Source organism: Populus nigra, chromosome 4 (assembly GCF_951802175.1).
Source record: "Populus nigra chromosome 4, ddPopNigr1.1, whole genome shotgun sequence".
NCBI classification, from domain to species: Eukaryota; Viridiplantae; Streptophyta; class Magnoliopsida; order Malpighiales; family Salicaceae; genus Populus; species Populus nigra.
In genome coordinates, this window is record NC_084855.1 from 17213541 (window position 1) to 17235724 (window position 22184).

General features: G+C 32.2%; 2 protein-coding genes across 10 annotated transcripts; one reads left to right on the top strand and one right to left on the bottom strand.

The window, feature by feature from the left end:
- Positions 1–8216: 8216 nt before the first annotated feature.
- On the bottom strand, positions 8217–12899 carry LOC133691228 (uncharacterized). Of its 8 annotated transcripts, none has more exons than XR_009841618.1 (14): positions 12823–12899; positions 12691–12721; positions 12538–12605; positions 12394–12433; positions 12146–12201; positions 11933–12061; positions 11642–11849; positions 10405–10733; positions 10197–10325; positions 9986–10119; positions 9774–9871; positions 9545–9622; positions 9014–9144; positions 8217–8702 (listed from the first exon to the last, which is right to left on the bottom strand). XR_009841618.1 is itself a non-coding variant. In XM_062111643.1 (14 exons), exons 1-14 carry the CDS (start codon positions 12844–12846, stop codon positions 8634–8636), a joined length of 1536 nt encoding a protein of 511 aa, XP_061967627.1. In that variant the 5' UTR covers positions 12847–12899; the 3' UTR covers positions 8217–8633. The 8 variants fall into 8 exon arrangements, 6 of the variants coding, with proteins under 6 accessions (XP_061967627.1, XP_061967628.1, XP_061967626.1 ...); XR_009841617.1 differs by having other exon boundaries at positions 8217–8706; XM_062111643.1 differs by having other exon boundaries at positions 8217–8706; positions 9531–9622; positions 12152–12201.
- An 800-nt stretch (positions 12900–13699) lies between these two features.
- On the top strand, positions 13700–21945 carry LOC133691587 (wee1-like protein kinase). Of its 2 annotated transcripts, XR_009841713.1 has the most exons (11): positions 13700–14152; positions 14389–14449; positions 14535–14601; positions 14688–14942; positions 15096–15163; positions 15256–15365; positions 15445–15485; positions 15582–15730; positions 15879–16232; positions 21377–21642; positions 21762–21945. XR_009841713.1 is itself a non-coding variant. In XM_062112155.1 (10 exons), the coding sequence occupies exons 1-10, from the start codon at positions 13893–13895 to the stop codon at positions 21482–21484; spliced, it is 1473 nt and encodes a 490-aa protein (XP_061968139.1). In that variant the 5' UTR covers positions 13700–13892; the 3' UTR covers positions 21485–21945. The 2 variants fall into 2 exon arrangements, 1 of the variants encoding a protein (XP_061968139.1); XM_062112155.1 differs by having other exon boundaries at positions 21377–21945.
- Positions 21946–22184: the final 239 nt, after the last annotated feature.

Consider the following 22184-nt stretch of genomic DNA (forward strand, 5'->3'; position numbering starts at 1 on the left):
AATCATACATCTATATGCATCTATTTTTGTGAATTATGGAATGTACATGGCAGATATTCGAAATATAGGTACCCCAAATCTGGTTTTCCTCTAAAGAGCCAAGAGTTTTCAACATTTGATGGTGTGAGGGAGGATTTACTCGACTTCTAATTTAGAAGCGTCGTTGTAGTTTTCTTCAAGCTAGTAACAAGTCATTCACTTTTTAAAATAATCAGAATTCTAAAATAATCATTCATTTTCACAATCCTAATCAACCCATTTAATTATATTTCAAAAACATCCTAAATTGCATTATAGCTCTTGAATGATATGTTTTAGTTTTTTGATAAAAAAAAAATCAAATTTTTTCTACACTCAATAAAAATACTTTGAAATTTACAACTCAATGATTCCATTTCAATAATTGTTACATAGACACAATCATTAAGATTCGCAACTTAGTCTCAAAACAAGAAAGATGATTTATAATATGATTTTCTCTTTTGACTAAATTTGCAAAGTTCTTGAAAGAAAATGATAATGATGCATATAAGTATTTATTTTTTTTAATGGAATTTAGGAAAAATAAACACAATAAGTTCAATTAAAAGAAATTCAATTTGAAGAAGTCCATAGCAATGATAAATTATAGTTGGTGAATTCCATCAAAAAAATACAATGATGAATTATGGTTCGTGAGTTCCATCATAAAATATGGTGACAATTTATTTATAGAGATGAGAAATGAATAGTAATGAACATACACCTTCAAACAATACAATAATAAACACCAAACAATACAATAATAAACACACACCTTCAAACAATACTTTGAGTTAATAAGAATAGATAAACCATGCTCAATCTATGATAAAAAAAAAACATGGAAAGATAAACTTATAGTAATCATTTGAGGTAATGGAGTCACTTGAACAATTCAAGCAAGCTAGTGTCTGATTCTTGACACCCTAAATCCAAAGATAAAGATGATATAAGACAGAAAGACTAAGCTTTCAAAATATGTGATTTATGCTTTCTATCACCCCTAAATCACTCCGAGTTTTTTGCTTTATAAAATGTTAAAAAAATCAAAATCACCTCAAGTTTGTCACCTTATAAAATGACTATAATTTTAAAAATCATTTTAAGATTCAATTATATTTTTTAAAATCACTTCAAGCACATCTCTTTAAAATGACAATTTTCAAATTCACTTTAAGTTCATCACTCTATAAAATAATAGGTTAAAAATAACTTTGAGATTCAATTATGTTTTCAAAATCACTTTGAGTTCATCACTTTATAAAAATGAATAAGTTTTTAAAATCACTTCAAGTTCATCATTCTATGACATGTTCAATTATATTTTTTTAAAATCACTTTGAATTCATCACACTATAAAATGACAATTGTTTCAAAATCACTTCAAGTTTCTTGTCTATAAATTGACCATGTTTTGACATAAGTTTGAGTTTGTCACTCAATAAAATGATCATGTTTTTAAAATCATCTTGGGTTTATTACTTTATAAAAATATTTAGTTAAAAACCATTTTGAACGAGTTATTATATAGAAATACCATCCTTTAAGCTGGTCACTCTATAAACCAACTATGTTTTGATTGTTCTCCAGTTTTCTATCAAGAATATAAGAAAATAGATAGATAATAAGTTCAAGCCAAGCTTTTTTATTAGAAAAGTTTTGGTTGAATCTTAGAATCAGGCAAGTTAACGTAACATCTCATGTTAAGGGTGGTTTTGATGAGACCAAGGTTGTTAAAATCGTGATTTTGACACGGCACGGAAAATACAATATAAACTCGGATCGTAAAAACGGATCGTAAAATCATAAGAAATTTTAAAATACATTAACAAAAAATTCATGCTTCAAATAAAAATTCATACATAGTTCAAGCACCTTAAAATACATGCTTTTGCCTCGTTTAGAATAATATTAATTTTTTTTGTTATTAGTAATTTACTATGAAAAAAATAATTTTTAAAAAAATATGATCGCACTTAAATTTTTTTTTTCTTTTTAATATGTGTTTGGTATTTATAATGAGAACGTTTCTTACTTGAAAATACATAAAAATAAATTTAGATTTTTTTTATTTTTAATATTATGACCAAAGTTGTTAGAATAATATTGACATCAAAATTATTAAATAATACTGAAAAAAATATTAATTTGATATTTTTTCATATCAAATGTAATTTTAAAATATATCCCAACACAATTTTAAACACAAAAATAAATTATCTTTAAAAATATGTTTTTTTTGTTTAAAATACTTTTTAGAAAAAAAATTATTTTTTTATTTAAAATTTTTTAATATAATTTTTAATTATTTTAATATACTATATCAATATTCTTTGTGGTCCTTTTGATAGGCAGGCTGCTACTTGTACCATGTATAGACTGAAGAGGGAAGAGTGAAGACAGTCGCGTGATTTAGCATTTCCACAGCTAATAGACGCTTGACAGCTGGATCATGGGAGGGAGAATTTTGTTACAGCGCATCATTTTGGCACAATTGTAAAATTGGTCTTGAAATCGTGATTTTGCGCGATTTCACCTGATTTTAACCCGATTTTACTCATTTTCGATTTTTTCAAGCGATTCAACCCGTAATGCATGTTTTGACTCGTAAAATCCTATGATTTTACGAGTCAAAACGTGATTTTAACAACTTTGGATGAGACCCTTTAATTGTTAAGAAAATTAGATCTTAAGTTAATCCTTTCATTTTTATTTGCATGTATCTCAAGTTGGTCCCAAGTTAGATTCTAAGTTAATCCTTTCATTTTTATATAAGATTGTAAATAAGAACATGCAAACATGAAAAAAAAAACAAAAGAAAAATAAGAACTTAGAGAAAGACAGAAATTTCGAGTAAAAAAAAACAGAGAGAAAAAAAAAGAAGAAAAGAAATATCCATTGCCCTCTCTCTCTTTCAACCACTTGTCACCACACTATTGTCTCTCTCTTTCATCTTTCAACACTCGAAAAACCAACTAGCCACTACTACTCCACTCTAACCAACTTACATTCCAAGACCACTCACGCTACTAATAGTAATCATTAAATCATCACCATTATCATCTTCCCTACTCCAAAGTTAATTAACCTTCCACTACAAAAAAACACTCAAAACCCATATGCTTCACCACAATAAAATAAAATTATTAAAGCCTCCACTAATCCGACTCAAACCATGTCGTGATTTCCATTGCTCTACTACTCTTTCTCGTCTATTCCACAATTATAACCTGAAAAGAACAACATTTTCCTTTTATTTTCCAGTCAATAAAATCGAATTGATCTTCCTTTTTCAATCAAATTAGCCTCCTCAATCATTTTAAACACTATGAAACACCTCCATATCATAACAATACCTCTATTTCTAATCATCCAAAGAAATTGATCTGTTTCTACTCGTTTTGCATGATTGTTGATTGCGCGTAAGAAACATGCATTCTAACCTTTCAGTATAATCCACTTGCTAATGTATGGATCTCACATATCAACGGCTACCCAGTTGTTTCTAGTGTTTTACGACTAGCTCCAACAGCTTCTAAGGTCTTTTTGATCTCAAATGATTTTTTTTTTGCTTGGATGTGAATGTGTTTGATTATTGTTATGTATGGATGTGTTTAATTTTATGTCTCTATATGTTTGATTTTTATATCTGAATATGTTTAATTTATGCTTATGGATTGTTAAATTTTTAGATGTAGACGTGTTTAAATTTGTATGTGGATATGCATGATTTTATACATGAATGTGTTGGTTTTATGTGTCAATGTGGATTTTTATTTTTTATGGAATATAATGATTTTAAAAAAACCAATTAGTAGGAGTATTCTCATATATATATATATATATATATATGGAATTTTCATATAAACAAAAGTGTTTGACTTTCTATGTTTATTTTTTGTACTATTTTCATACATATACATATATAAAGGGGATTTTCATATTAAAAAATAATTCTTTCATTTATGTTATTTAAAATAAACAAAAGTGTTTGACTTTCTATGATTTTTTTGTACTATTTTCATACATATACATATTAAAAAGTGTTTGACTTTCTATGTTTATTTTTTGTACTATTTTCATACATATACATATATAAAGGGGATTTTCATATTAAAAAATAATTCTTTCATTTTTATTATTTTAAAATAAACAAAAGTGTTTGATTTTCTATGTTTATATTTTGTATCTATGTTTTTTTGGAAATTAATTATGATTGATGTGCTATGTTTTTTTCTTAATGCATGATTAGATCTATGAGTTGAAGGATGTCTTTGACATTACTTTTTTAATTACTTTTCTATCATACAATAAATCATTATCTTACCGTGAAAGTAACCTTTGAGGTAACAACATTTGATTTTAAAATACACACACACACACATATTTCATGTAGATATTGTTTGGTCTTTATTTGTAAGTATTTTTTTTATTATAAGGCTTGTATAGGAATATTTCCTTGTTTATTATGAATAGATTTGGGTCGGGTCAACATGATTCCATCAAAGTTCATTGAGTGTAAATGATGGCCTTCATGCCCATTGTAAAACTAAATAAAGTAAATGAGTTAAAGTCTAATTCAACATTCACTATCCTCTTAAGTCTAATGTCTATATTTCAAAAGTAAGGATTAGGTTTTATTGTTGGGCCCAAATCCCAAATTATTGTCTCAAAGTTTTAGTCATCATTTATCATACATATATCAATTTAGCTAAGTATTTAGCATGTAAAGATCATAAGTATAATTTGTCATAAAATACATATACGAAGCGACGTACCTTATGTAGAATGTTTTAAGGTGATTTTCAACTTCTCTTTAGTATAACCATTTTCTTATGCAATAATCTTAGAAAGACTAGTTAGGTTTCTAATTACCATAAAACTATATGACAACTCATATTTTTTTTATTTTTACCTTTAATTCATCGATACATTTATTGCAACCCATGAGACCGGGGTAAGAACAATTTGAACTTGAGAACAAGTTTTCTCCAACCTGAAAGACTGATGTAAGAATATTTTTAGGGAAAATTATTTTTCTTAGTTATTATTATTTTCGATTTAGTTTAGAAAAATATTTTTCTTTATGATGTTTTTATTTTTTTTCCTATTTATTTTAGGAAATAAAATATTAAGATTGGTAATTTTTTTTATTTTTTATAGTTTAAGGATCCCTAAAATAACTTTATAATCATTGATTGAGATTGTTTTTCTCTTCAAGGTAGACCTAAGACTAGTATCAATAAGGTTGTTTAACCTGTATTTTAAAAAAAAAATATCATACTTTTATTTTTTTAAAAAAAATTATAAATTAAGGTTTTAAATAACAACACTATTTGACTTCAATTTTGTCTTTCTAGCTTAACATGTTCTTGTTCGTGTTTCCATTTGTGTCAATTTATAAATAAGATCACAATATCTTTTTAACATTCGTAGGCATTCTTTCTGTACAACCCAACTTAATTTTTTTTCTTTAATTTTATTCTATCACTTTTCTATGCGTGTCTTTTTTATTATCATTTTATTTAATAAAAAACTAGTTCTGAGAAATAAATTATTAAATATAACCGGATTTATGAACCATGTTTCAAGATCAGATATTTAGAATCATATTTATCTCTCAACTTTTCAATTTAGTCTTGTGTTGCAAGATCATCCTATCGGATCCTATGTTGCAAGATTAAATATTTTAATCTACATTTATCTCTTAATTTTCAAAGATATTTTTTTTTACATTTATTGACAGAAATGATTTTTGATTTTTTAATTAAATGCATGCATCAACCTTTTGATTTATGATCAAGATTTTTACTTGATGTCAAAAGACAATGGAAAAGCATGCATATTTGTTTTTATTTATACATTAATGGAAAAAAAAGAGAAATTTTTTGGGTCTTCTTTAGGATTTATCTATGAACTCATGAGCTATAGGGACCAAAATGTATTATTGTCTTTTTTGTGTGGAACATATCCATACTTGAGCTCGTCTTAATGTATCATTTTCCTTGATGTTTGGAAGACTTGCAGTTCAACATTCCCTACTTTATGTTTGTATGAAATTGTTAATTTTGTTATTTTAAAAGAAAATCAGTGATATTAGGTTCTATCAATTATGTTATCATTAGGGTTTTGTTGATAAATGAGGCTTGATTAGCCCTATGTTATTGATAAATTAGGCTTGAATTTGTTATGTTGTTTCATAGAATGTCTCGTACTATTGGATTATCATGCTTTTATAGTTCTATTATTGTCAATACTGACAATGGTATAACTTATAATGAATAAGTACTGATTTCCTAAATGCTACATTGGATGTCTCTTAACAAACTATTTAGAATATTACGTGATTGACTTAACTTGAATATATTCGAAATTGAAGTTGATATTACATAGAGAATGATGCAAATTAGAATTAGTTCAACTCATTATATCAGTGTACCCATTAGTAATGATGGAAGTGTGAATTCAATGTTTAGGTTTACCAACATTAATGGGATGAATATGCTAGAATTTTACTTGAATAGTAGATCTAGACAAGAAAAAACTCATCTAGTATGAAAATGACTCGGGTGTCAAGTAATACTCAAAAAACAACACAAGCATCATATATAGCTAGTACATTTAGTTTAAGTGGTAATACAAGGAACCAAACATTTGTATAAGTTGTTGATATGAAAGCGCTTAATTGGGTATGATATATGTTTCATATTGTTATGAAAAATTTGAATTAAATGGCAGCAAAGATGATTGTCTTTTTGATAGAGTTGAAGAGGACGAGGAAGATTATATGTGTTATGTATTAAGAATTATGAATTTAGTATAAATTTAATAAAATATTATGAATTTTCATTGTGTTTAATTATGATTTCTAAAATGTGTTGATTTTTTAGCTGTAAAGTTTGTTAAAGATGGATTGTGAATTGTGTTTGTGAAATATAATTATCGTTATGTTGGTTTTTATGTGGCAAGGAGTTAAGCCTGGAAAAATCTATTATTGCCACTTTTCTTAGAGATTTGCAGGCCTCACATTCGATTTGTGAGTCATAGATATGACATGTAACTCTAGAGTCATTTATGAGATTTGCAACTTGTGAAAGTGTTATTCTCCAAATATTTTATGATCGGTGGTATTTTATTTTTTTATTTTTGTTTTACCATGCTAATATCCTAAAACACTCAACAAATTGAGTAATCAACCTCTTGTCACATTGTTCACAAACCAGAACACAAAATCTAGAATGCAGGATGAGAAATTATGGAAAAGGATAATACAGACTATTCACGCACACGTCCAATGACAGAAGTTGGGGAAAAAGAAGCTGGAGACTTCAAATGTCAACAACCATAATCACCACCTCTATTAAGGCTAATATTAGAACATATTTCAAAATATAGTATAAGTTACGTTTCTTTATATTTTAATTTTTTTAGTTAAAAATTATTATTTTTTATATATTTTCAAGTAGTTTTAGTATATTACTATAAAAAATAATTTTAAAAAAATAAAATAATATTATTTTAATACATTTCTAAGTAAAAATCATAATCATTGTCACAATTCTAAATATACTCTTAGTCTTTTAAAAAATACAGTAAATATTGAAATTTGTATATGGAACTCAAAAAAATATATTAAAAAGTGAAAAAAAAAACAAACAAACTAGTTTTTATAAATAAAATTTGTGCATAATTAAATTATATCTAATTTTTATCGCATTTTCAATCATTTACGCAGCTGCCCCCTCACTCACTGGGTGCCCTATCAATAACCCACCCAACACTCCTATCAACAAGCTAAATTATGATTATTGACATATGCAGGGAGGAACCTTTTTTTGACTTGTTGAGAGTGAAGTCAATGTTTTGAGCTATCATAATTAAGTCAACGCATTCATTGCCCACTTAGCCTTATCATATGATTTGGGACGGGTTAGGGTGATTTAACATCAGCTTTCTTTGCATTGTTTTAGATAATATTGCACAATATACTCCACTCTAAATTCATAACTTTTTTTTTATAAAAAAACTTGAATAGCAAAGAAGCCAGAAAGTTGCTAAGATCAGGTGAAAGAACTTATTCTCACAAAGCTGCTTAGGTAAATAGAACAACATTAATTGCTCAGAAAATGATCTATAGTTTGAGCAGTAAAAAAATTCTTTTTTCTATCTACCAAGGGAGCAATAACTATTAAATCTTTAATAGCAAAAATAGAAACTAAACCATTTCACAATACGCGTATTACATGGATAATGCTACCTCAGGGTGACAAATTCCAATTCAAAGTTCTAACAATAGAAGGTGGCGATATATGATCCCCGTGCCTACAATTTAACAGTGCTGGGGGGGGGGGGGGGGGGCGCTCTACAAAATTTGGGAAGGGTATTTATCTGAATAGATTTCTAAACATCAAGAGCCAACTTGCACAGGTATCTTATGCATCAATTAAAGGAACAAAATAGAGGATAAAAAATTGGGTTAACACCATATGTATTCCTCCTCCTAGTCAGTTGGATGGAGAGCATGAATGCATACAAAAAAGTGCAACCAAACAGGTTATTCTACCACGAGAATAATACAGATACTCATCTCCTGCTCCCTGAGCCTGAACAGATCACGCTGAAACGTGGGAGAAATATGTTGTTAGAATAACAAATTCATCACTCCCGATTACTTGAACCTCCTTCCTGTCCACAACAGTTCAACCATCAAAATCATTGATTGAAAATGGAATGAATATTTATCAAACTAAGAAACAAAGGAAAAGAAAAGATTAAAAGGGAGACAAACCATGTCAATTAATCAGCACATACACCCAAAATGCATAAAAATCACATCAATTCAATTGCTATTGCAATCTCCATCTAGAGCACTTATGCAGTAGAGTTTCCAACAGATTCTATGTAAGGGAAATTTAGTTCATTCTCTGAGCAGCTAAGATTCAGCAAATGAAATAAATCAGAGTTGTTGTCTCTGTAAAAGATATGTACATACCAGGGAGGGTAAATACAAATCAAGTTCCCTAAATCAAGGTCAACATTGCTGCAAACTCTTGGACTAAAAATAACCATCCTAATCCTTCGTCTATCAACAAATGTTTTGGAGCTCTCTGGTGACTGGGAATCCTGCAGAAATAGATATGCACCTTTTGTTTTCATTTTACAGAAGCATAAACATGTGAGCAAGCTTGAGTAGAGATTTGATGTTAGAAGCACATATTGCTCTGTGATTAGTGTCAGTATTTCAAAGTGGGGTGCGGAGATAAAGAGAGAATTTAAGGATTAGAAGATGATTTGGACACCACAATAGTCAGACTCAGTTCAGATTGAATGATCCACATGGTGTTGATGAGAAATTGGCACTCAGCACCAAAACTTCCAAAAGAAAAGATAACATCAACAAGCAACTTAGTATTTAACAACATCAAGCCTGTTCATACATTTTCACTGCCATCTAGGTCTGAAGTAGTTGAAAAAATCCATATGAAACATGGTCTGAAATTTAACACAACCTTTATATTCTCACCAAAAGTGCAATGACAAACTATCAGCTTTGCATCAAAGCATCTGGACAGGATCTTTGCAACTATGGAGCATGGTTCACCTGTATCACACAAGTGCCAAAGATTAGTGGTGGATACATGGACAAATAACAAGCCTCTTTATATCATTTGTCCATATAAAAGTGTTTTATGCAAGCCACTTTAAAGAAATGCTTTATGAATGAAAGGAGTGTATGATCATAAGGCTTTTACTATTTGGGCTTGCTCCCATCTGTAGCGTTTTCAGAAACTCAGAATCTCTTTCCTTTTCAGTCTGCATGACCTGCTGCAACTTCCCAAACAAACCAACACTGCAGAATTTGGCGGAGAAGAAGTATACTTGATTTAGAACTGCTATTAGACTTCACTTAATCAATCACCAAAAGCATGCCTAGTAACAGAAAGAAACTAGTTCTATCCTTTACCCTGATGGTTTAGCTGCTGCGGAAATGACCCCATCATCACTCACAGAGGTAGCAGCTAAAGCTTCCTGAAAGCGATCCGCGATAGTTCGCTTCTTCATCTCCAGGTCAGCAAGGTTTATGTTCTGATGATTGGTCTGTGAAGTTCAAATGTACAGATGCCATTGATGATTTTAACACGAACCATCATAAACTAGTGACAACCAAGTAATACCTCGTCATCACTAGATGATCCACTAGCCATCAGCTCAGGTTGGTCTTCATCATCAATGATTCTATCTCCCAATAAAGACATACTTCTCTTCATGACTATCTGTCCCCTTCTTGATTTTGTTCTGCTATACTGCAGTTTATACTTCATCAAACTCAGAAAAGAGAACTGTATATGAAAGCAAATTTAAAGTTCAGAGAAGAATGCTAACCCATTTAGAATTTCCCCTTGGATGAATATTCTTATCCTGAAGGCCATCTAAAATTTCAGCCATTGAATGGTCAACAAAGCCATTGCCAAGAGCTTCAGCTTCCACAGGCTCAATCTCTGACAGGTTCGCATTTTCTCCAAAAAATTCCTCATGAAACACAGGACTTAAATTTTCAAGATTTTTATTCTCAATTGTTTCCGATCTTTCAGGCCCATCATCAACCTTGAATGTGATAGGATTTTTATCTTTAGAAATAAAAGGTTGATAAAGTCCATCTTTGTGTGACTGAAAATGGAAAGCAAATTTTGGCTTGGCTTTGCCTCTGATACCTGCAGGTCATGAAGGTACTCACAGTTGAGGAACTAAGGCATCATCCTTGTACAAAGCCACATAAAGCAGCAGACTGAACAACTTGGCTGCCAGAAAATTAAGTTAAACAATACAGCTCCAGCTCACCAATTATAAATAAAACAAAAAAGAAAAACAGATCTAGTCCGTAACCCAAGCATACATGATGCAGCATACTCAAGGTTTATAAGCAAGTAGTCATCTTCCTTAGCAACTCAACATGCACAAGCTGGGAATTTCCTACAGATTGCTGCTATACTCATGAATAATGCTTAGAAACTTTCCTTACAAGCTGAGCTGGCTTGTCAGGATGGCTAGCCACAAAAGTGAGGGTTCTGAAAAGAAAAACAGAGCTAAAACTGATGTGCGAGTTAATTGAGTCAACTCAATGAAAAACTGTCTCTGAACTTCAACTTTTTTCCTTGTCCCAGCCATGTCTCACTAATATCATGGTTGGGTTCTCCATCTTATTTCCATCACCCAGCAATAACAGATAGAACATGGCTGGGCTGCATGCCGAGTCACTTCTTGTGCAAGTTTGGTATCAAGTGTTTGTAGGCTTAGCATTTTCCTTTCCTATGATGTTCAATAATGGTTGCTGAGTGCGAGAAACCCAAATAGGAAAGCTCACTGAGAGGTGTAATTGGTACTTTATTTACAGTTTCATGTGAATATGTGTCAAAGGTCAAACCACGCATATTGTTTATTCTACGTAGGCTTTTGTTCATTTCTTAGTTTGGTTCATTGCCAATCCATCTCGGTCTTCGATCTGTCTCCCAACACAAACAAATATAGAAGGGCTGAATTCACCTATAGTTTTTGAATAAGAAGGCACTCCACCAATCTCAAGAGAGATGTAGATACAGCACTACTTCGAATGAGAGAATACCTTTATGAGATTTGTTTCCTTTAGAATAAGCAGAATGGGAAGAGAGTGCGTTCTCATTCAAATTGATTAGTGTCTCAGCCTCTTTATTCACCAGGGACCATGTGCATGCTTCAGCTTGCTTCTCCCTTCCAAAACCTCGAAGATTATTACCTTTATCAGACTTTGTGTCGCTAGACATAATTGAATATTCCAACAATGCATATTTATCCTGTTCCAACATATTTCGCAAAATAATGATGATGATGACCACTAAAAAAAGGAAGGAGTAATGGGAAGAAATGCACAAAGTACCTCGTCATCACAATCGACTTCATCTATAGAGTTATGTGCAGATCCTTTTCTAGGGGAGAAAAAGAAAGTACCCTCATTAGGGAAATCAGGCATCTCGAGCTCATCGTCGATTTTGAAACTTGTTTGCTTCTGATCATGGCAACATCATCGCATTAGTTTTTAATATATTCCAAACAGACTAGAAAAGGAGAGCTACAAAGGATATCTCATTACACATGCCTCACGCGCTAAATTGCTAATTCTATTTCCACAACTTTGCGCATTCATACCTGCACGCACGGGGAGAATAGTCATGGAAAAAAAAAATTGGATTCAAAATCATCAGAGATAGCGAGCAGTAACTGACTAGCTTTTCTAATCTAACACATTGCACGAGAAATTTACAAAAAAAAAAAAAAAAAAAAAATACAATGTCAGCACAGCATGTTCTTAGAAATCATATGCAAAAATTGAAAAGATACCTCGAAGGATATCCAGTCGTGACTGAAGTTCCCATCCTTCCTATTTTTTTTTTTTAAAAAAGAAATGATAAGAACTTGATCACTGATTTAAGAGTAAAACTTGCACTCATTGCAGTAGTTAAAAAGGGAAGTAAATAAAGTAACCTCTTTCAGTGTATTCCCAGTCAAAGAAACACAATTTTCTCTCAAATCTCCGTCAAAATCTTCCTCGTCTGTTAAATTGTGGCCAAATAAAATCAATGAAAAACCCTAAAAAAATATAACTAGATTTAATTATGCAAATGTAGCTGAAATTACCAGAAATGCTATGATCAGAATCCGATTTTCCCTGAAAAAAAAAGGAGCAATTATCTAAAGGAATAATATTACTCGCTAAAACAGAAAAATGAAACAGAACGTGCGAAGAACTTCAGAGTCTCTTGCCGCTACCGGGAAAGAATTTTGCCGCCACATTTTCAGGGTGGCTAATTAACAAGCGACAAGTGAACCTCGTTTCTTTTCTTGTTGACGGGAGTCTTTTTTAAGTGTTGCATCTTCAGTTTTTGGGCCTGGCCCAACATCATCGATCACCATCAAGTCCAAATCTTACTCCGCGGCCCCGGTGGGTGTGATATTGAAGAAATTTACCTCACCCATCATCCAATCATCCAATCCATCATGCTTATTTTTAATTATTTTTTGTAATGTAATTCACGCGCGACAATCTCTAAATTTCTATGTTTGATTTTTTTTTTAGTTGTGATATTATTGCATGGGTTTTAATAGTTATTTGCATATTAAATAAAAACTAATTTTTATAAAATAAAGTTATCAAATTTTGTTAAATCAATTACCCAATTATATATTTGATAGGTTAATTTAAATTAATTAAAAATTAGTTTTTATAATTAATTTTCATTTATTTTTTATAAAGTTACTATGATCTCAAAAAAATATCAAAGCATTTGGGAGTTCTTGTTTTGAAAATTTGTTTTATATAACATTGTTTTACACATTAACCTTAGGCGGTATATTGAAATTTAACCTAAAAAAATATACACTCCGAGAAAACCCATCGTGTACAAAATGGTTGGGTTATTATACGTCCAGAAAAGAAACAAAACAATTCTGTAAAAGCGCGCTTTTCTGTCCCCCACCCCCACTAGAGGAAACACTTCCCTGGTACGCTGATGCAACATAAGCATCTCTCTAACTAATCATCATACCGTAGATCCCTGATTCAAAGGTCTAACATCAGATCTTATCAATAATTCAACCAGTTAAATCAATCACACTTCCGTCATAAAGTAGTCCGTCCCTCACCTGATCCCTGCAAAAGTAGAAGCCTCCCGCGCCATTTTGATTTTCCAAAAATCTAACCAAAAAAAAAAAAATACAAATCCGATTTTTCTCACAAAACAAGCAAGAGAGAGAGAGAGAGAGAGAGAGAGAGAGAGAGAGAGAGAGAGAGAGAGAAGCCGAAGAGACTCAAGAGCCACGGAACGAGAGAGTGAGAGTCGATGAAGAGGAATACCCTAACAAAGAGAAGCTACAGGAAGAGTAATAGGAGGAGGGATAGTGGCAGCACCGCCAAAATGAAGCGCCCGTTAGTAAGTCACTTGCAACAAGGTCAGCACCACCAAATCCAATCATCCTCTTCCACCTCCGCAGCATCATCGTCTCGATTCCAGAACCTTTTGGACTCCGAACTAACCGATCCTCGGCTGGTTGCCGAGGATGTTGATGAAAGAGATTTCATCCTCAGCCAGGATTTCTTCTGGTAATTTGTGTTTCTTTATTTGGACAATAGATGAATATGAATTTAATAATAATTTTTTTTATAATGGGTTTTAATTAGGGTTTTGTCCGAAAACTGGACGAGTAGTTATATTATTAATTTAATTTATTTGAAATGCAATCCCTTTTCGGCGTCGATGAATTTATATATGCATTCTGCAAGTATTTGAAGTTATAATCTGTTGTTTTTTCCCCTTACAATTCTTGTTGTAAATGCAGCACTCCAGATTATATCACACCAGACAATCAAAATCTACTTTGCAGTTCTGATTGCAACAAGGTGATGCTTTAAGCAGTGTTGTACTGATTGATACATGCTGTGGATTGAAAATGATTTTTCCAACTTTTTGTTTGATTTACCACAGGAAAACATTCAGTGCCCCAAATCACCGGAGAAAGTGAACACTGCCAAAATAAAAAAGCTTCGACAGGGTAAGATGGGTTTTAAAATTGTGCGGAATTCTTGACCAGTAAAGCTTGATGGGTTTTATATTGCTTCTCTTTTGTGCTATCCCCAGTTCATCCTCTTAGCCCTACATTGCCGGACCAGCAACAAATTGTGGATATTGGGAAAGATAACATCAATTCAGAGGAAATGATGATTGAGAAAACATCAACTGCTGAAATAAAGAAGCCTCAAAATTATGTATCACAATCTGCTGTTTATTTACGCTGTCGGGTCATGCCCCCTCCTTGCATCAAGAACCCATATTTAATGGATGCTTCAGAAGTGGGTATAGATCCATTTGGCAATCAGAGATCAAAATGCGCAGGTGCATCCTTGTTAGTTATCAGTGAACATGATTGTATTGGGACTCCTAAAATTGTGTATCCATTATTTTTTGTATAAATTTTAAAAATTCAAAATTTTGCTCCAGATAAAGGTCATTTCGAATAATTTAGTTACTTTATGCTACAATCTACAGAATTTTTGCCTGCATTTGTCCATGGAGATGGCCTATCACGCTATCACATAGATTTTCACGAGATCCAGGTATGTATCCAGATTCTAAAAGCTCTGTTCTTGTTCAAATCACTATGTTTCATTTCTTGTGCTTACTTTTAGTACATTGCTTCCCCTTAAAGCAAATTGGAACTGGGAACTTCAGTTGTGCTTTCAAAGTTCTGAAAAGAATCGATGGTTGCTTGTATGCGGTGAAGCATAGCACAAGGCAGTTGCATCAGGAGGCAGAAAGGTAGTTTCTTCATGTTTTTAAGATTCCAAAATCATTTGTTCAACCAACATATTTATGCTGTGCTGTTTACATTTTACAGGAGGAAAGCATTGATGGAGGTTCAAGCTCTAGCAGCTTTAGGTTAGTTTAGTACTATTTTCCGAGCCTTTTGTACTTCTGCTTGCCGTGGCATGAAAGAAAATTTTCCTAGTTGGTTTAACGGTCTTATATCTGTAGGATGTCATGAGAACATTGTTGGATACTACTCTTCTTGGTTTGAAAATGAGCAACTCTACATTCAGATGGAACTCTGTGATTGCAGCTTATCTGTCAATAGATCTTCCAAATCCTTAACAGAGGGAGAAGCAATGCAAGTCTTGTTTCAGGTGAAGATTTTCCGTGGACCATATAAAACTCAAAGCTTCATATGAACTGGATAATTCTCAGTGGTGACATATGCATTGTAACAAATTAACTTTTTCTAAAAATGTCAGCAAATTTCATATGCTATTACTTACACCAGAACTTTTACAGATTGCAAAGGCATTGCGGTTTATTCATGAGAGAGGAATAGCTCACCTAGATGTGAAACCTGATAATATTTATGTCAAGAATGGAGTTTATAAGCTTGGTGATTTTGGATGTGCAACTCTTCTTGACCAGAGTCTACCAGTTGAAGAGGGTGATGCACGTTATATGCCTCAAGAGATCCTGAATGAGAACTACAATTATCTTGACAAAGTTGACATCTTTTCCTTGGGAGCAGCTATTTATGAGCTTATTAGGGGGTCAACTTTGCCACAATCAGGATACCAGTTTATGAACCTTAGGGAGGGAAAACTGCCCCTCCTTCCTGGTCATTCGTTGCAACTTCAAAACTTACTAAAGGTATCGCATGCTATTTTCTTGTCTTCTCTACTCGTGGTCCATCCTGGCTTTCTGCCCTGTCCTTCAGCAGATCAGGATTTATTTGAACCATCATGAGGCTTATAAAATTTATGTGAAATAAGCTATAGTAATAAATTGGTAATTTATGCACAAAAATTAAAATTACAATTGTATTAGTCATGATGCAAATCTCTTGATGGTCAAGCAATTCCCAACAAAATAGATAACCCAAAAAGCTGAAAATCAGATTTGATAGAACCTTAAACCAGAGATAATCCTGTATCTAAGAACCAAAGGTGTTGGAAAAAGACTTGGATCCAGAGATAATCTTGTATCTAAAAACCCGAAGTATGCGAATGATGATACGAAGTTAGTTAATTTTTGATAAGTTAGTGTATGATCTTTGTCATTACAAAAAAAGATTGTTTTGCCACAAATAAATAAAAAAGAAAACTCACATTTATTTCTCAACTTGCTGCTGAAATTTGTAGCTTAAAAAACATAATATAGTCTCCTCTACTAACCCTAATAAATCCTTTTTGGGTTGCAAGCTAATGAGTTTAAACTAGTAATCAATAAACATAAGTCAAATAATGAAATAAACTCCAAAACAATGTCTAAAAGGTTGGAACAAACTCAAATTAAAAATAATTATTTAAAAATAAATAAATAAATAAAATAGGATAATAAAAACAAAGTTTTCATGCCAAAATTCCTCCATTGGAACAAACTCAAATCTTCAATTTTCGTACATTCTTGACAGATTTTCAGTCCTGACTTTAAACACATCGTTCTTTCTTGTCTGGATGAATTACTGGGCCTGCCATATATAGTTGGAAAGCTTGAGATATCTAGTTTGTAGACTAATTTGAATCTCAGAAAAATTCCACTTTTAGCTTCAGATATGTCCCAAACAATACATTAAGGTCTAGTCTGACAGATTTGACAAGATTTGTCTAGTAACTTTGACCCTTTGAAGTAATATGTTCCCAAACTACATTTGACCTGAAAATTTACCAAAATTTAGTTTCATGTGTCTAGTATCTCCCTGTAAAATTTCAGCTCATTTCAATATATGATTTGAGAGATATGCTCAATCTCGCAAATCTGGTCAATAGATATTTTAAGGTCAAATTCATACTTGACTTGGTTTGTATCTTCCTCCCCTTTAAAAATATTCAACCTTGAATTTGTATCATAGAAAACATCTTCTAAGGTAAACAAATCAGTGCCAAGCCGAAGAATAACATCATCATTAAAATCAAGAAGAACCTTGTTAGCAAAGAAGGTCCTCTTGATAAGTTATCCTTCTCAACTATCTTCTACTTTTTCAATTTCAATTGCTCTTCATATAATTGCTTCGGTGTTAAAGATACAAGAGTTATAAGTTTTTAATTCATCATGCATAACTCTCCTATCATACTGCCATGATTTACCAAGCAATAAGTGACTAACTTGCATTGGCACAACATCACATAACATTTCATCACAATATTTACCAATAAAAAAAGCAACCAAAACATGCTTATTCACTTTCACTTCACTGCCATTATTCAACCACTGTAATTTATAAGGTATGAGATGTTTGATAGTGTGCAAATTCAACTTGTTTACCAATTCAGTACTAATGATATTAGTGCAACTACCACTATCTATAATTAAGCTACATATCTTATTATGAACATGGTATCTCATATGGAATATGTTCGCCTTCTGACCTTCCAAATCATCCACTTTGACATGCATATTTATTGCTCTTCTCACCACAAGTGCCTCTCCCTCAACCAGATACTCAAGACAAACATCATCAACATCCTCCAATGGTGGCATCTTCTCCTCTTCATCCTCCCCACCAGTTTCAACCTCATTATTAGCTTTTATAACCATGACTCTTTTGTTTAGATATTATGAAGCAACATGACCAAAACCCATGATTACGAGAAGTAGGAGTAACATTGTTACCTTTAACAACGACTGAGATGTCTTTCTTCTCTTTAGGGTATTTGACCTTGCCCTCCTCATTCTGTTGTGATGGACCACTCCAGTGTTAGCCTTCCAATTGGGTTTCTAAGGTTTTAAAGGGCTTAATGGTTGACTTTGCTGAATGGTACCCTTTTGTTTAAGCTATTTCTCCATTTTCATGGCTAAATGCACCATCTCTTCTAACTCCACATAATGATGCAATTCCACAATATAAGCTATATTATGATTAAGGCCATTCATGAATCTAGACATAATAGCCTCCTTATCCTCCTTAACATTAGCTCGAATCATAGCAAGTTTCATTTCCTTGAAGTACTTATCAACATTCTTTGTACCTTGACTCAAATTTTGCAACTTTTGATACAATTGTTTATGATAGTGGCTAGACACAAATCTTCTCCTCATAAGGAATTTCATCTCATCCCAAATATCAATTTGCCTTTCATAATTTCTTATGTGGTTTGTCACTAATTGATCTCATTACACAATGACATAGTCAGTAAAAACAATTACAACAAACTTGACTTTCTTGGGCTCTAGATAATTGTGACACTAAAAAATCCACTATACCTTCTCTTACTTTAAATAAACTTCATGATCATTCTTACCCTGAAAAGCCGGTATTTTTAGCTTAATTGTACTCAAATTTTCACCTAACTCAACATTATGGTCTTGGTATCTATAATTACCCATATACCCAAAATTATTACCATATCTTTTCCTTACAAATTAACAATTTTGCTGGTGTCCAAAACGTTCCTCATGTCTCACGGACACATCTTCAAAATCAACATTACTCATGTTCGTATTATCAGCTACAAACGTATCCACATTAGTGTTAACTCGCATAACAGCCCTCCTAACATTAAATTCTTTTCGCTCAGGCCTAATTTGAACCATATCATGATCATTAACACGCTGCCTCTCCAACCTATCCAATCTATCTCCAAATTCATTGGTTATTTGATCCATCCACTGATTCATAATACGTAACCGAATTATAATTTCACTATCTCCTTTATGTAGTTCCATGTTGTTGTTTGCCTTAGACATCTTTGAATCTGAAAATCGATTAGTCAACAAGAAATATATATTCCTCATCCACTCCCTCATGTGTTTACACTCTCTTGTTTCACTTAAATATAGGTTTTTCACTCAAATATGTTCGCTACATTTTTTTCCTCTCGCCTCACCTTTCTTTGACTCTTGTGAAATTAAAATCAACACCAAATATAACAACTCTAGCAATATATCCAAATATGTGTATATGGCTCAAAAAGCAAGAAAAATATGAAAACAAGCAAAGACAAAACTACGATTATAATTTCGCGAGTAACAAGTGATTGTTTTTTGAAAAATGGATGTTTTTAAAGACGTGAAAGAAAAAAAGATGCAAAGGTTCTATAATTTTTTTCTTAATTGACACCTAAATATATCAATTATGATGTTATTATATTGTTATAATTGAAAAATAACAATAATAAAACAAGTTTGAATTACTAACGCGAATTAGATCTGTTATAATAAGTTTTAATCTCGAATTTAGTTTCTATGGCAAAAGAACTCTAAATGATCTTAAAGTTTATATGGGGTGAGATTAGAACCTTAAAACCCAATATATACAATTTGAGAATTTTCTGAATTTATTTGACTCGAGATCCCCTTCTGATACGAATCAAACTTGTTGCGACAAGTTTTGATCCTGATCTTGGTTACTATAGCAAATGATTTTCAAATGAGATCAAATTTTATATGGGGTGCAATTAGGACTCCTAGAACTAGTATGTAAAATTTGAGAATTTTCTGATTTGGTTTGGTCCAAATTCTCTCTTGTTTGTGTTCTGTGGCAGATTCGACAAAAATGATTTTTGGACATTTTTTTTTAAACTCTTTATGCTACTGATATATTTTGAGACAACAACAAAATAAAATAAAACCTTTTTTTTTAAGGAACCCTAGATGCAAACTACTAAACTTTAGACACAAAATAATTGAAAACCAAATCAAAGACAACTAAACCTAAGAAAGCTGAAACTAAAAAGAAAAAAATAAAAGATATAATCTAATTTTTGAAACCTAGCTCTAATATCAACTGATGTGAATCTTTTAATTACGTGGTTAAGCAATTCCTAACAAAGTAGATAACGACCCAAATTTTCAATTTTCGTATATTTTTGATAGATTTTCAGTCCTTATTTTAAACACGTCGTTCTCTCCTGTGTGGATGAATTGCTGGGCTTACCATAAATGGTTGGAAAGTTTGAGATATCTAGTTTCCAAACTAACTTGAATCACAAAAAATTCCACCCGTAGCTCCAAATATGTCCTAAACAGTACACAAAGGTTTAGTGATAGATTTGACAAGATTTGTCTAGTAACTTCGACCATCTAAAATAATATGTTCTCAAACTCCATTTGACCTGAAAATTTACCAAAATTTAGTTCCATGTGTCTAGTATCTCCTTATAAAATTTCAACTCGTTTTTATGTACGGTTTGAGAGATATGTCCGATCTCGCAAAACTAGTTAGCAAACATTTTAAGGCTAAATTTAGACCTGATTTGGTTCGTATCAAGTTAAGTGTGCAAGTTTGGGTTGGGGATCATAAACCAGTTTGTGCCCTAAAAATTGGGTCCTTTCCAGACTTGTTGGGTTGGATATTCAGCGAGGCAGGTCAAATTGCCCTTGTGCTTGTTGATTTTTATGGAAATGGGTCTAAGCTGTCTTCAAGGCAGCATCTTATAAGAAAAACATCCAGTTTTGCTCAATTTCTTAGTTCAGAATGTTCTCTTACCTGCACTTCCTGCTCTATCTTATTTCATTGGTTAGAATTGTCCCTGTGTACTATAGTTTGCTGGAACTGTATGTGGAGCACTAACAAAATAACATGTTAGTAGCCTTTTTTGAATTTCTTAAGGTGACAAACAAAATTCGTTGTCCCATTAAGTAGCTGTTCCTTGTAATAACCTAAACCTGCTTGAAGCAATTTATATACTTCAAGTATACTATTTTGTTGGAAAGCATTTTGTTGCAGATGAATCTTGTTCTTTCATCATGTATCAAGTATACTATTTTTATGAAATATCAATAAACTTTTTCCATTAAAAAAAATCTTTAAATTGCATGGCTTTTTTGATCTGATAGTTTGGTAATTCTATCAGGTCATGGTCGATCCTGATCCCATCCGGAGGCCTTCTGCTAAGGAATTAGTGGAAAATCCAATATTTGATAAGGTTCAAAGAAATCTTAAATCCCAAGCAAAAGCTTAACTGGATTTTGACAGGGACAGTTTTGTATGTGGCTGCAAATGATCAGCTACCCTACCAAGGAGGCCCAGTTGTAAGATTATGAATGGCCAATTTTGTGAAAAACAGTCCCTTTTGTAGTACAGACTCCAAAATTTCTCCTCAGCTGGGTGAATTATGAGGTATGTACTGCACTCATCAAATGCTGCATTATGAATATAAGGTATGCAATTGTAATGAAAATGCCCATTTAAGGTATACATTTTGTGCGCGTTTTAAAAAAAAAACCTTATTTATATAGGCAGTGAAATGTCAACCACATCATTACCAGGATACAGATGATAATCTGATATGATTGTGCGGGAATGGTGCAAAAGGATTCATGTAACTGATCCCATCTAGTTTGGGATAAAAACTTCGCTGTAATATACTGTCAAAGTTGATGGTTTGATTTAAACAATGCACAGAAATAATTGTTTAGGTCAGGTTTCTCTTCCAATGTGGTTCAGAAAACAACCTGATTGCTGCAGAAGCTACCAATTTAATTCAGATATCTTCAACTATTCCCTACATTTGAAGTGACGGTCTGCAAGTCCTACTTTTGCCTTTTCCATTTCACAGCATTCTGGGAACATTGGAAATAAAAAGAGCCAAATTTACAAACAATAATCTAGCAATGAGCTGCGTCGTTCGGTACTAGACTTGAGGTTGCTTTGAATGAAAA

Coding starts and splice junctions, on each gene's coding strand:
- LOC133691587 (XM_062112155.1), top strand. CDS start 13,893: ATGAAGAGGAATACCCTAACAAAGAGAAGCTACAGGAAGAGTAATAGG. Junction 14,943..15,095: donor TCAGAGATCAAAATGCGCAG/GTGCATCCTTGT, acceptor TACAATCTACAG/AATTTTTGCCTGCATTTGTC. Junction 15,731..15,878: donor CAATGCAAGTCTTGTTTCAG/GTGAAGATTTTC, acceptor GAACTTTTACAG/ATTGCAAAGGCATTGCGGTT.
- LOC133691228 (XM_062111642.1), bottom strand. CDS start 12,846: ATGTGGCGGCAAAATTCTTTCCCG. Junction 12,606..12,690: donor TTCTGATCATAGCATTTCTG/GTAATTTCAGCT, acceptor ACAATTTAACAG/ACGAGGAAGATTTTGACGGA. Junction 8,707..9,013: donor ATTTGTATTTACCCTCCCTG/GTATGTACATAT, acceptor TGTTGTGGACAG/GAAGGAGGTTCAAGTAATCG.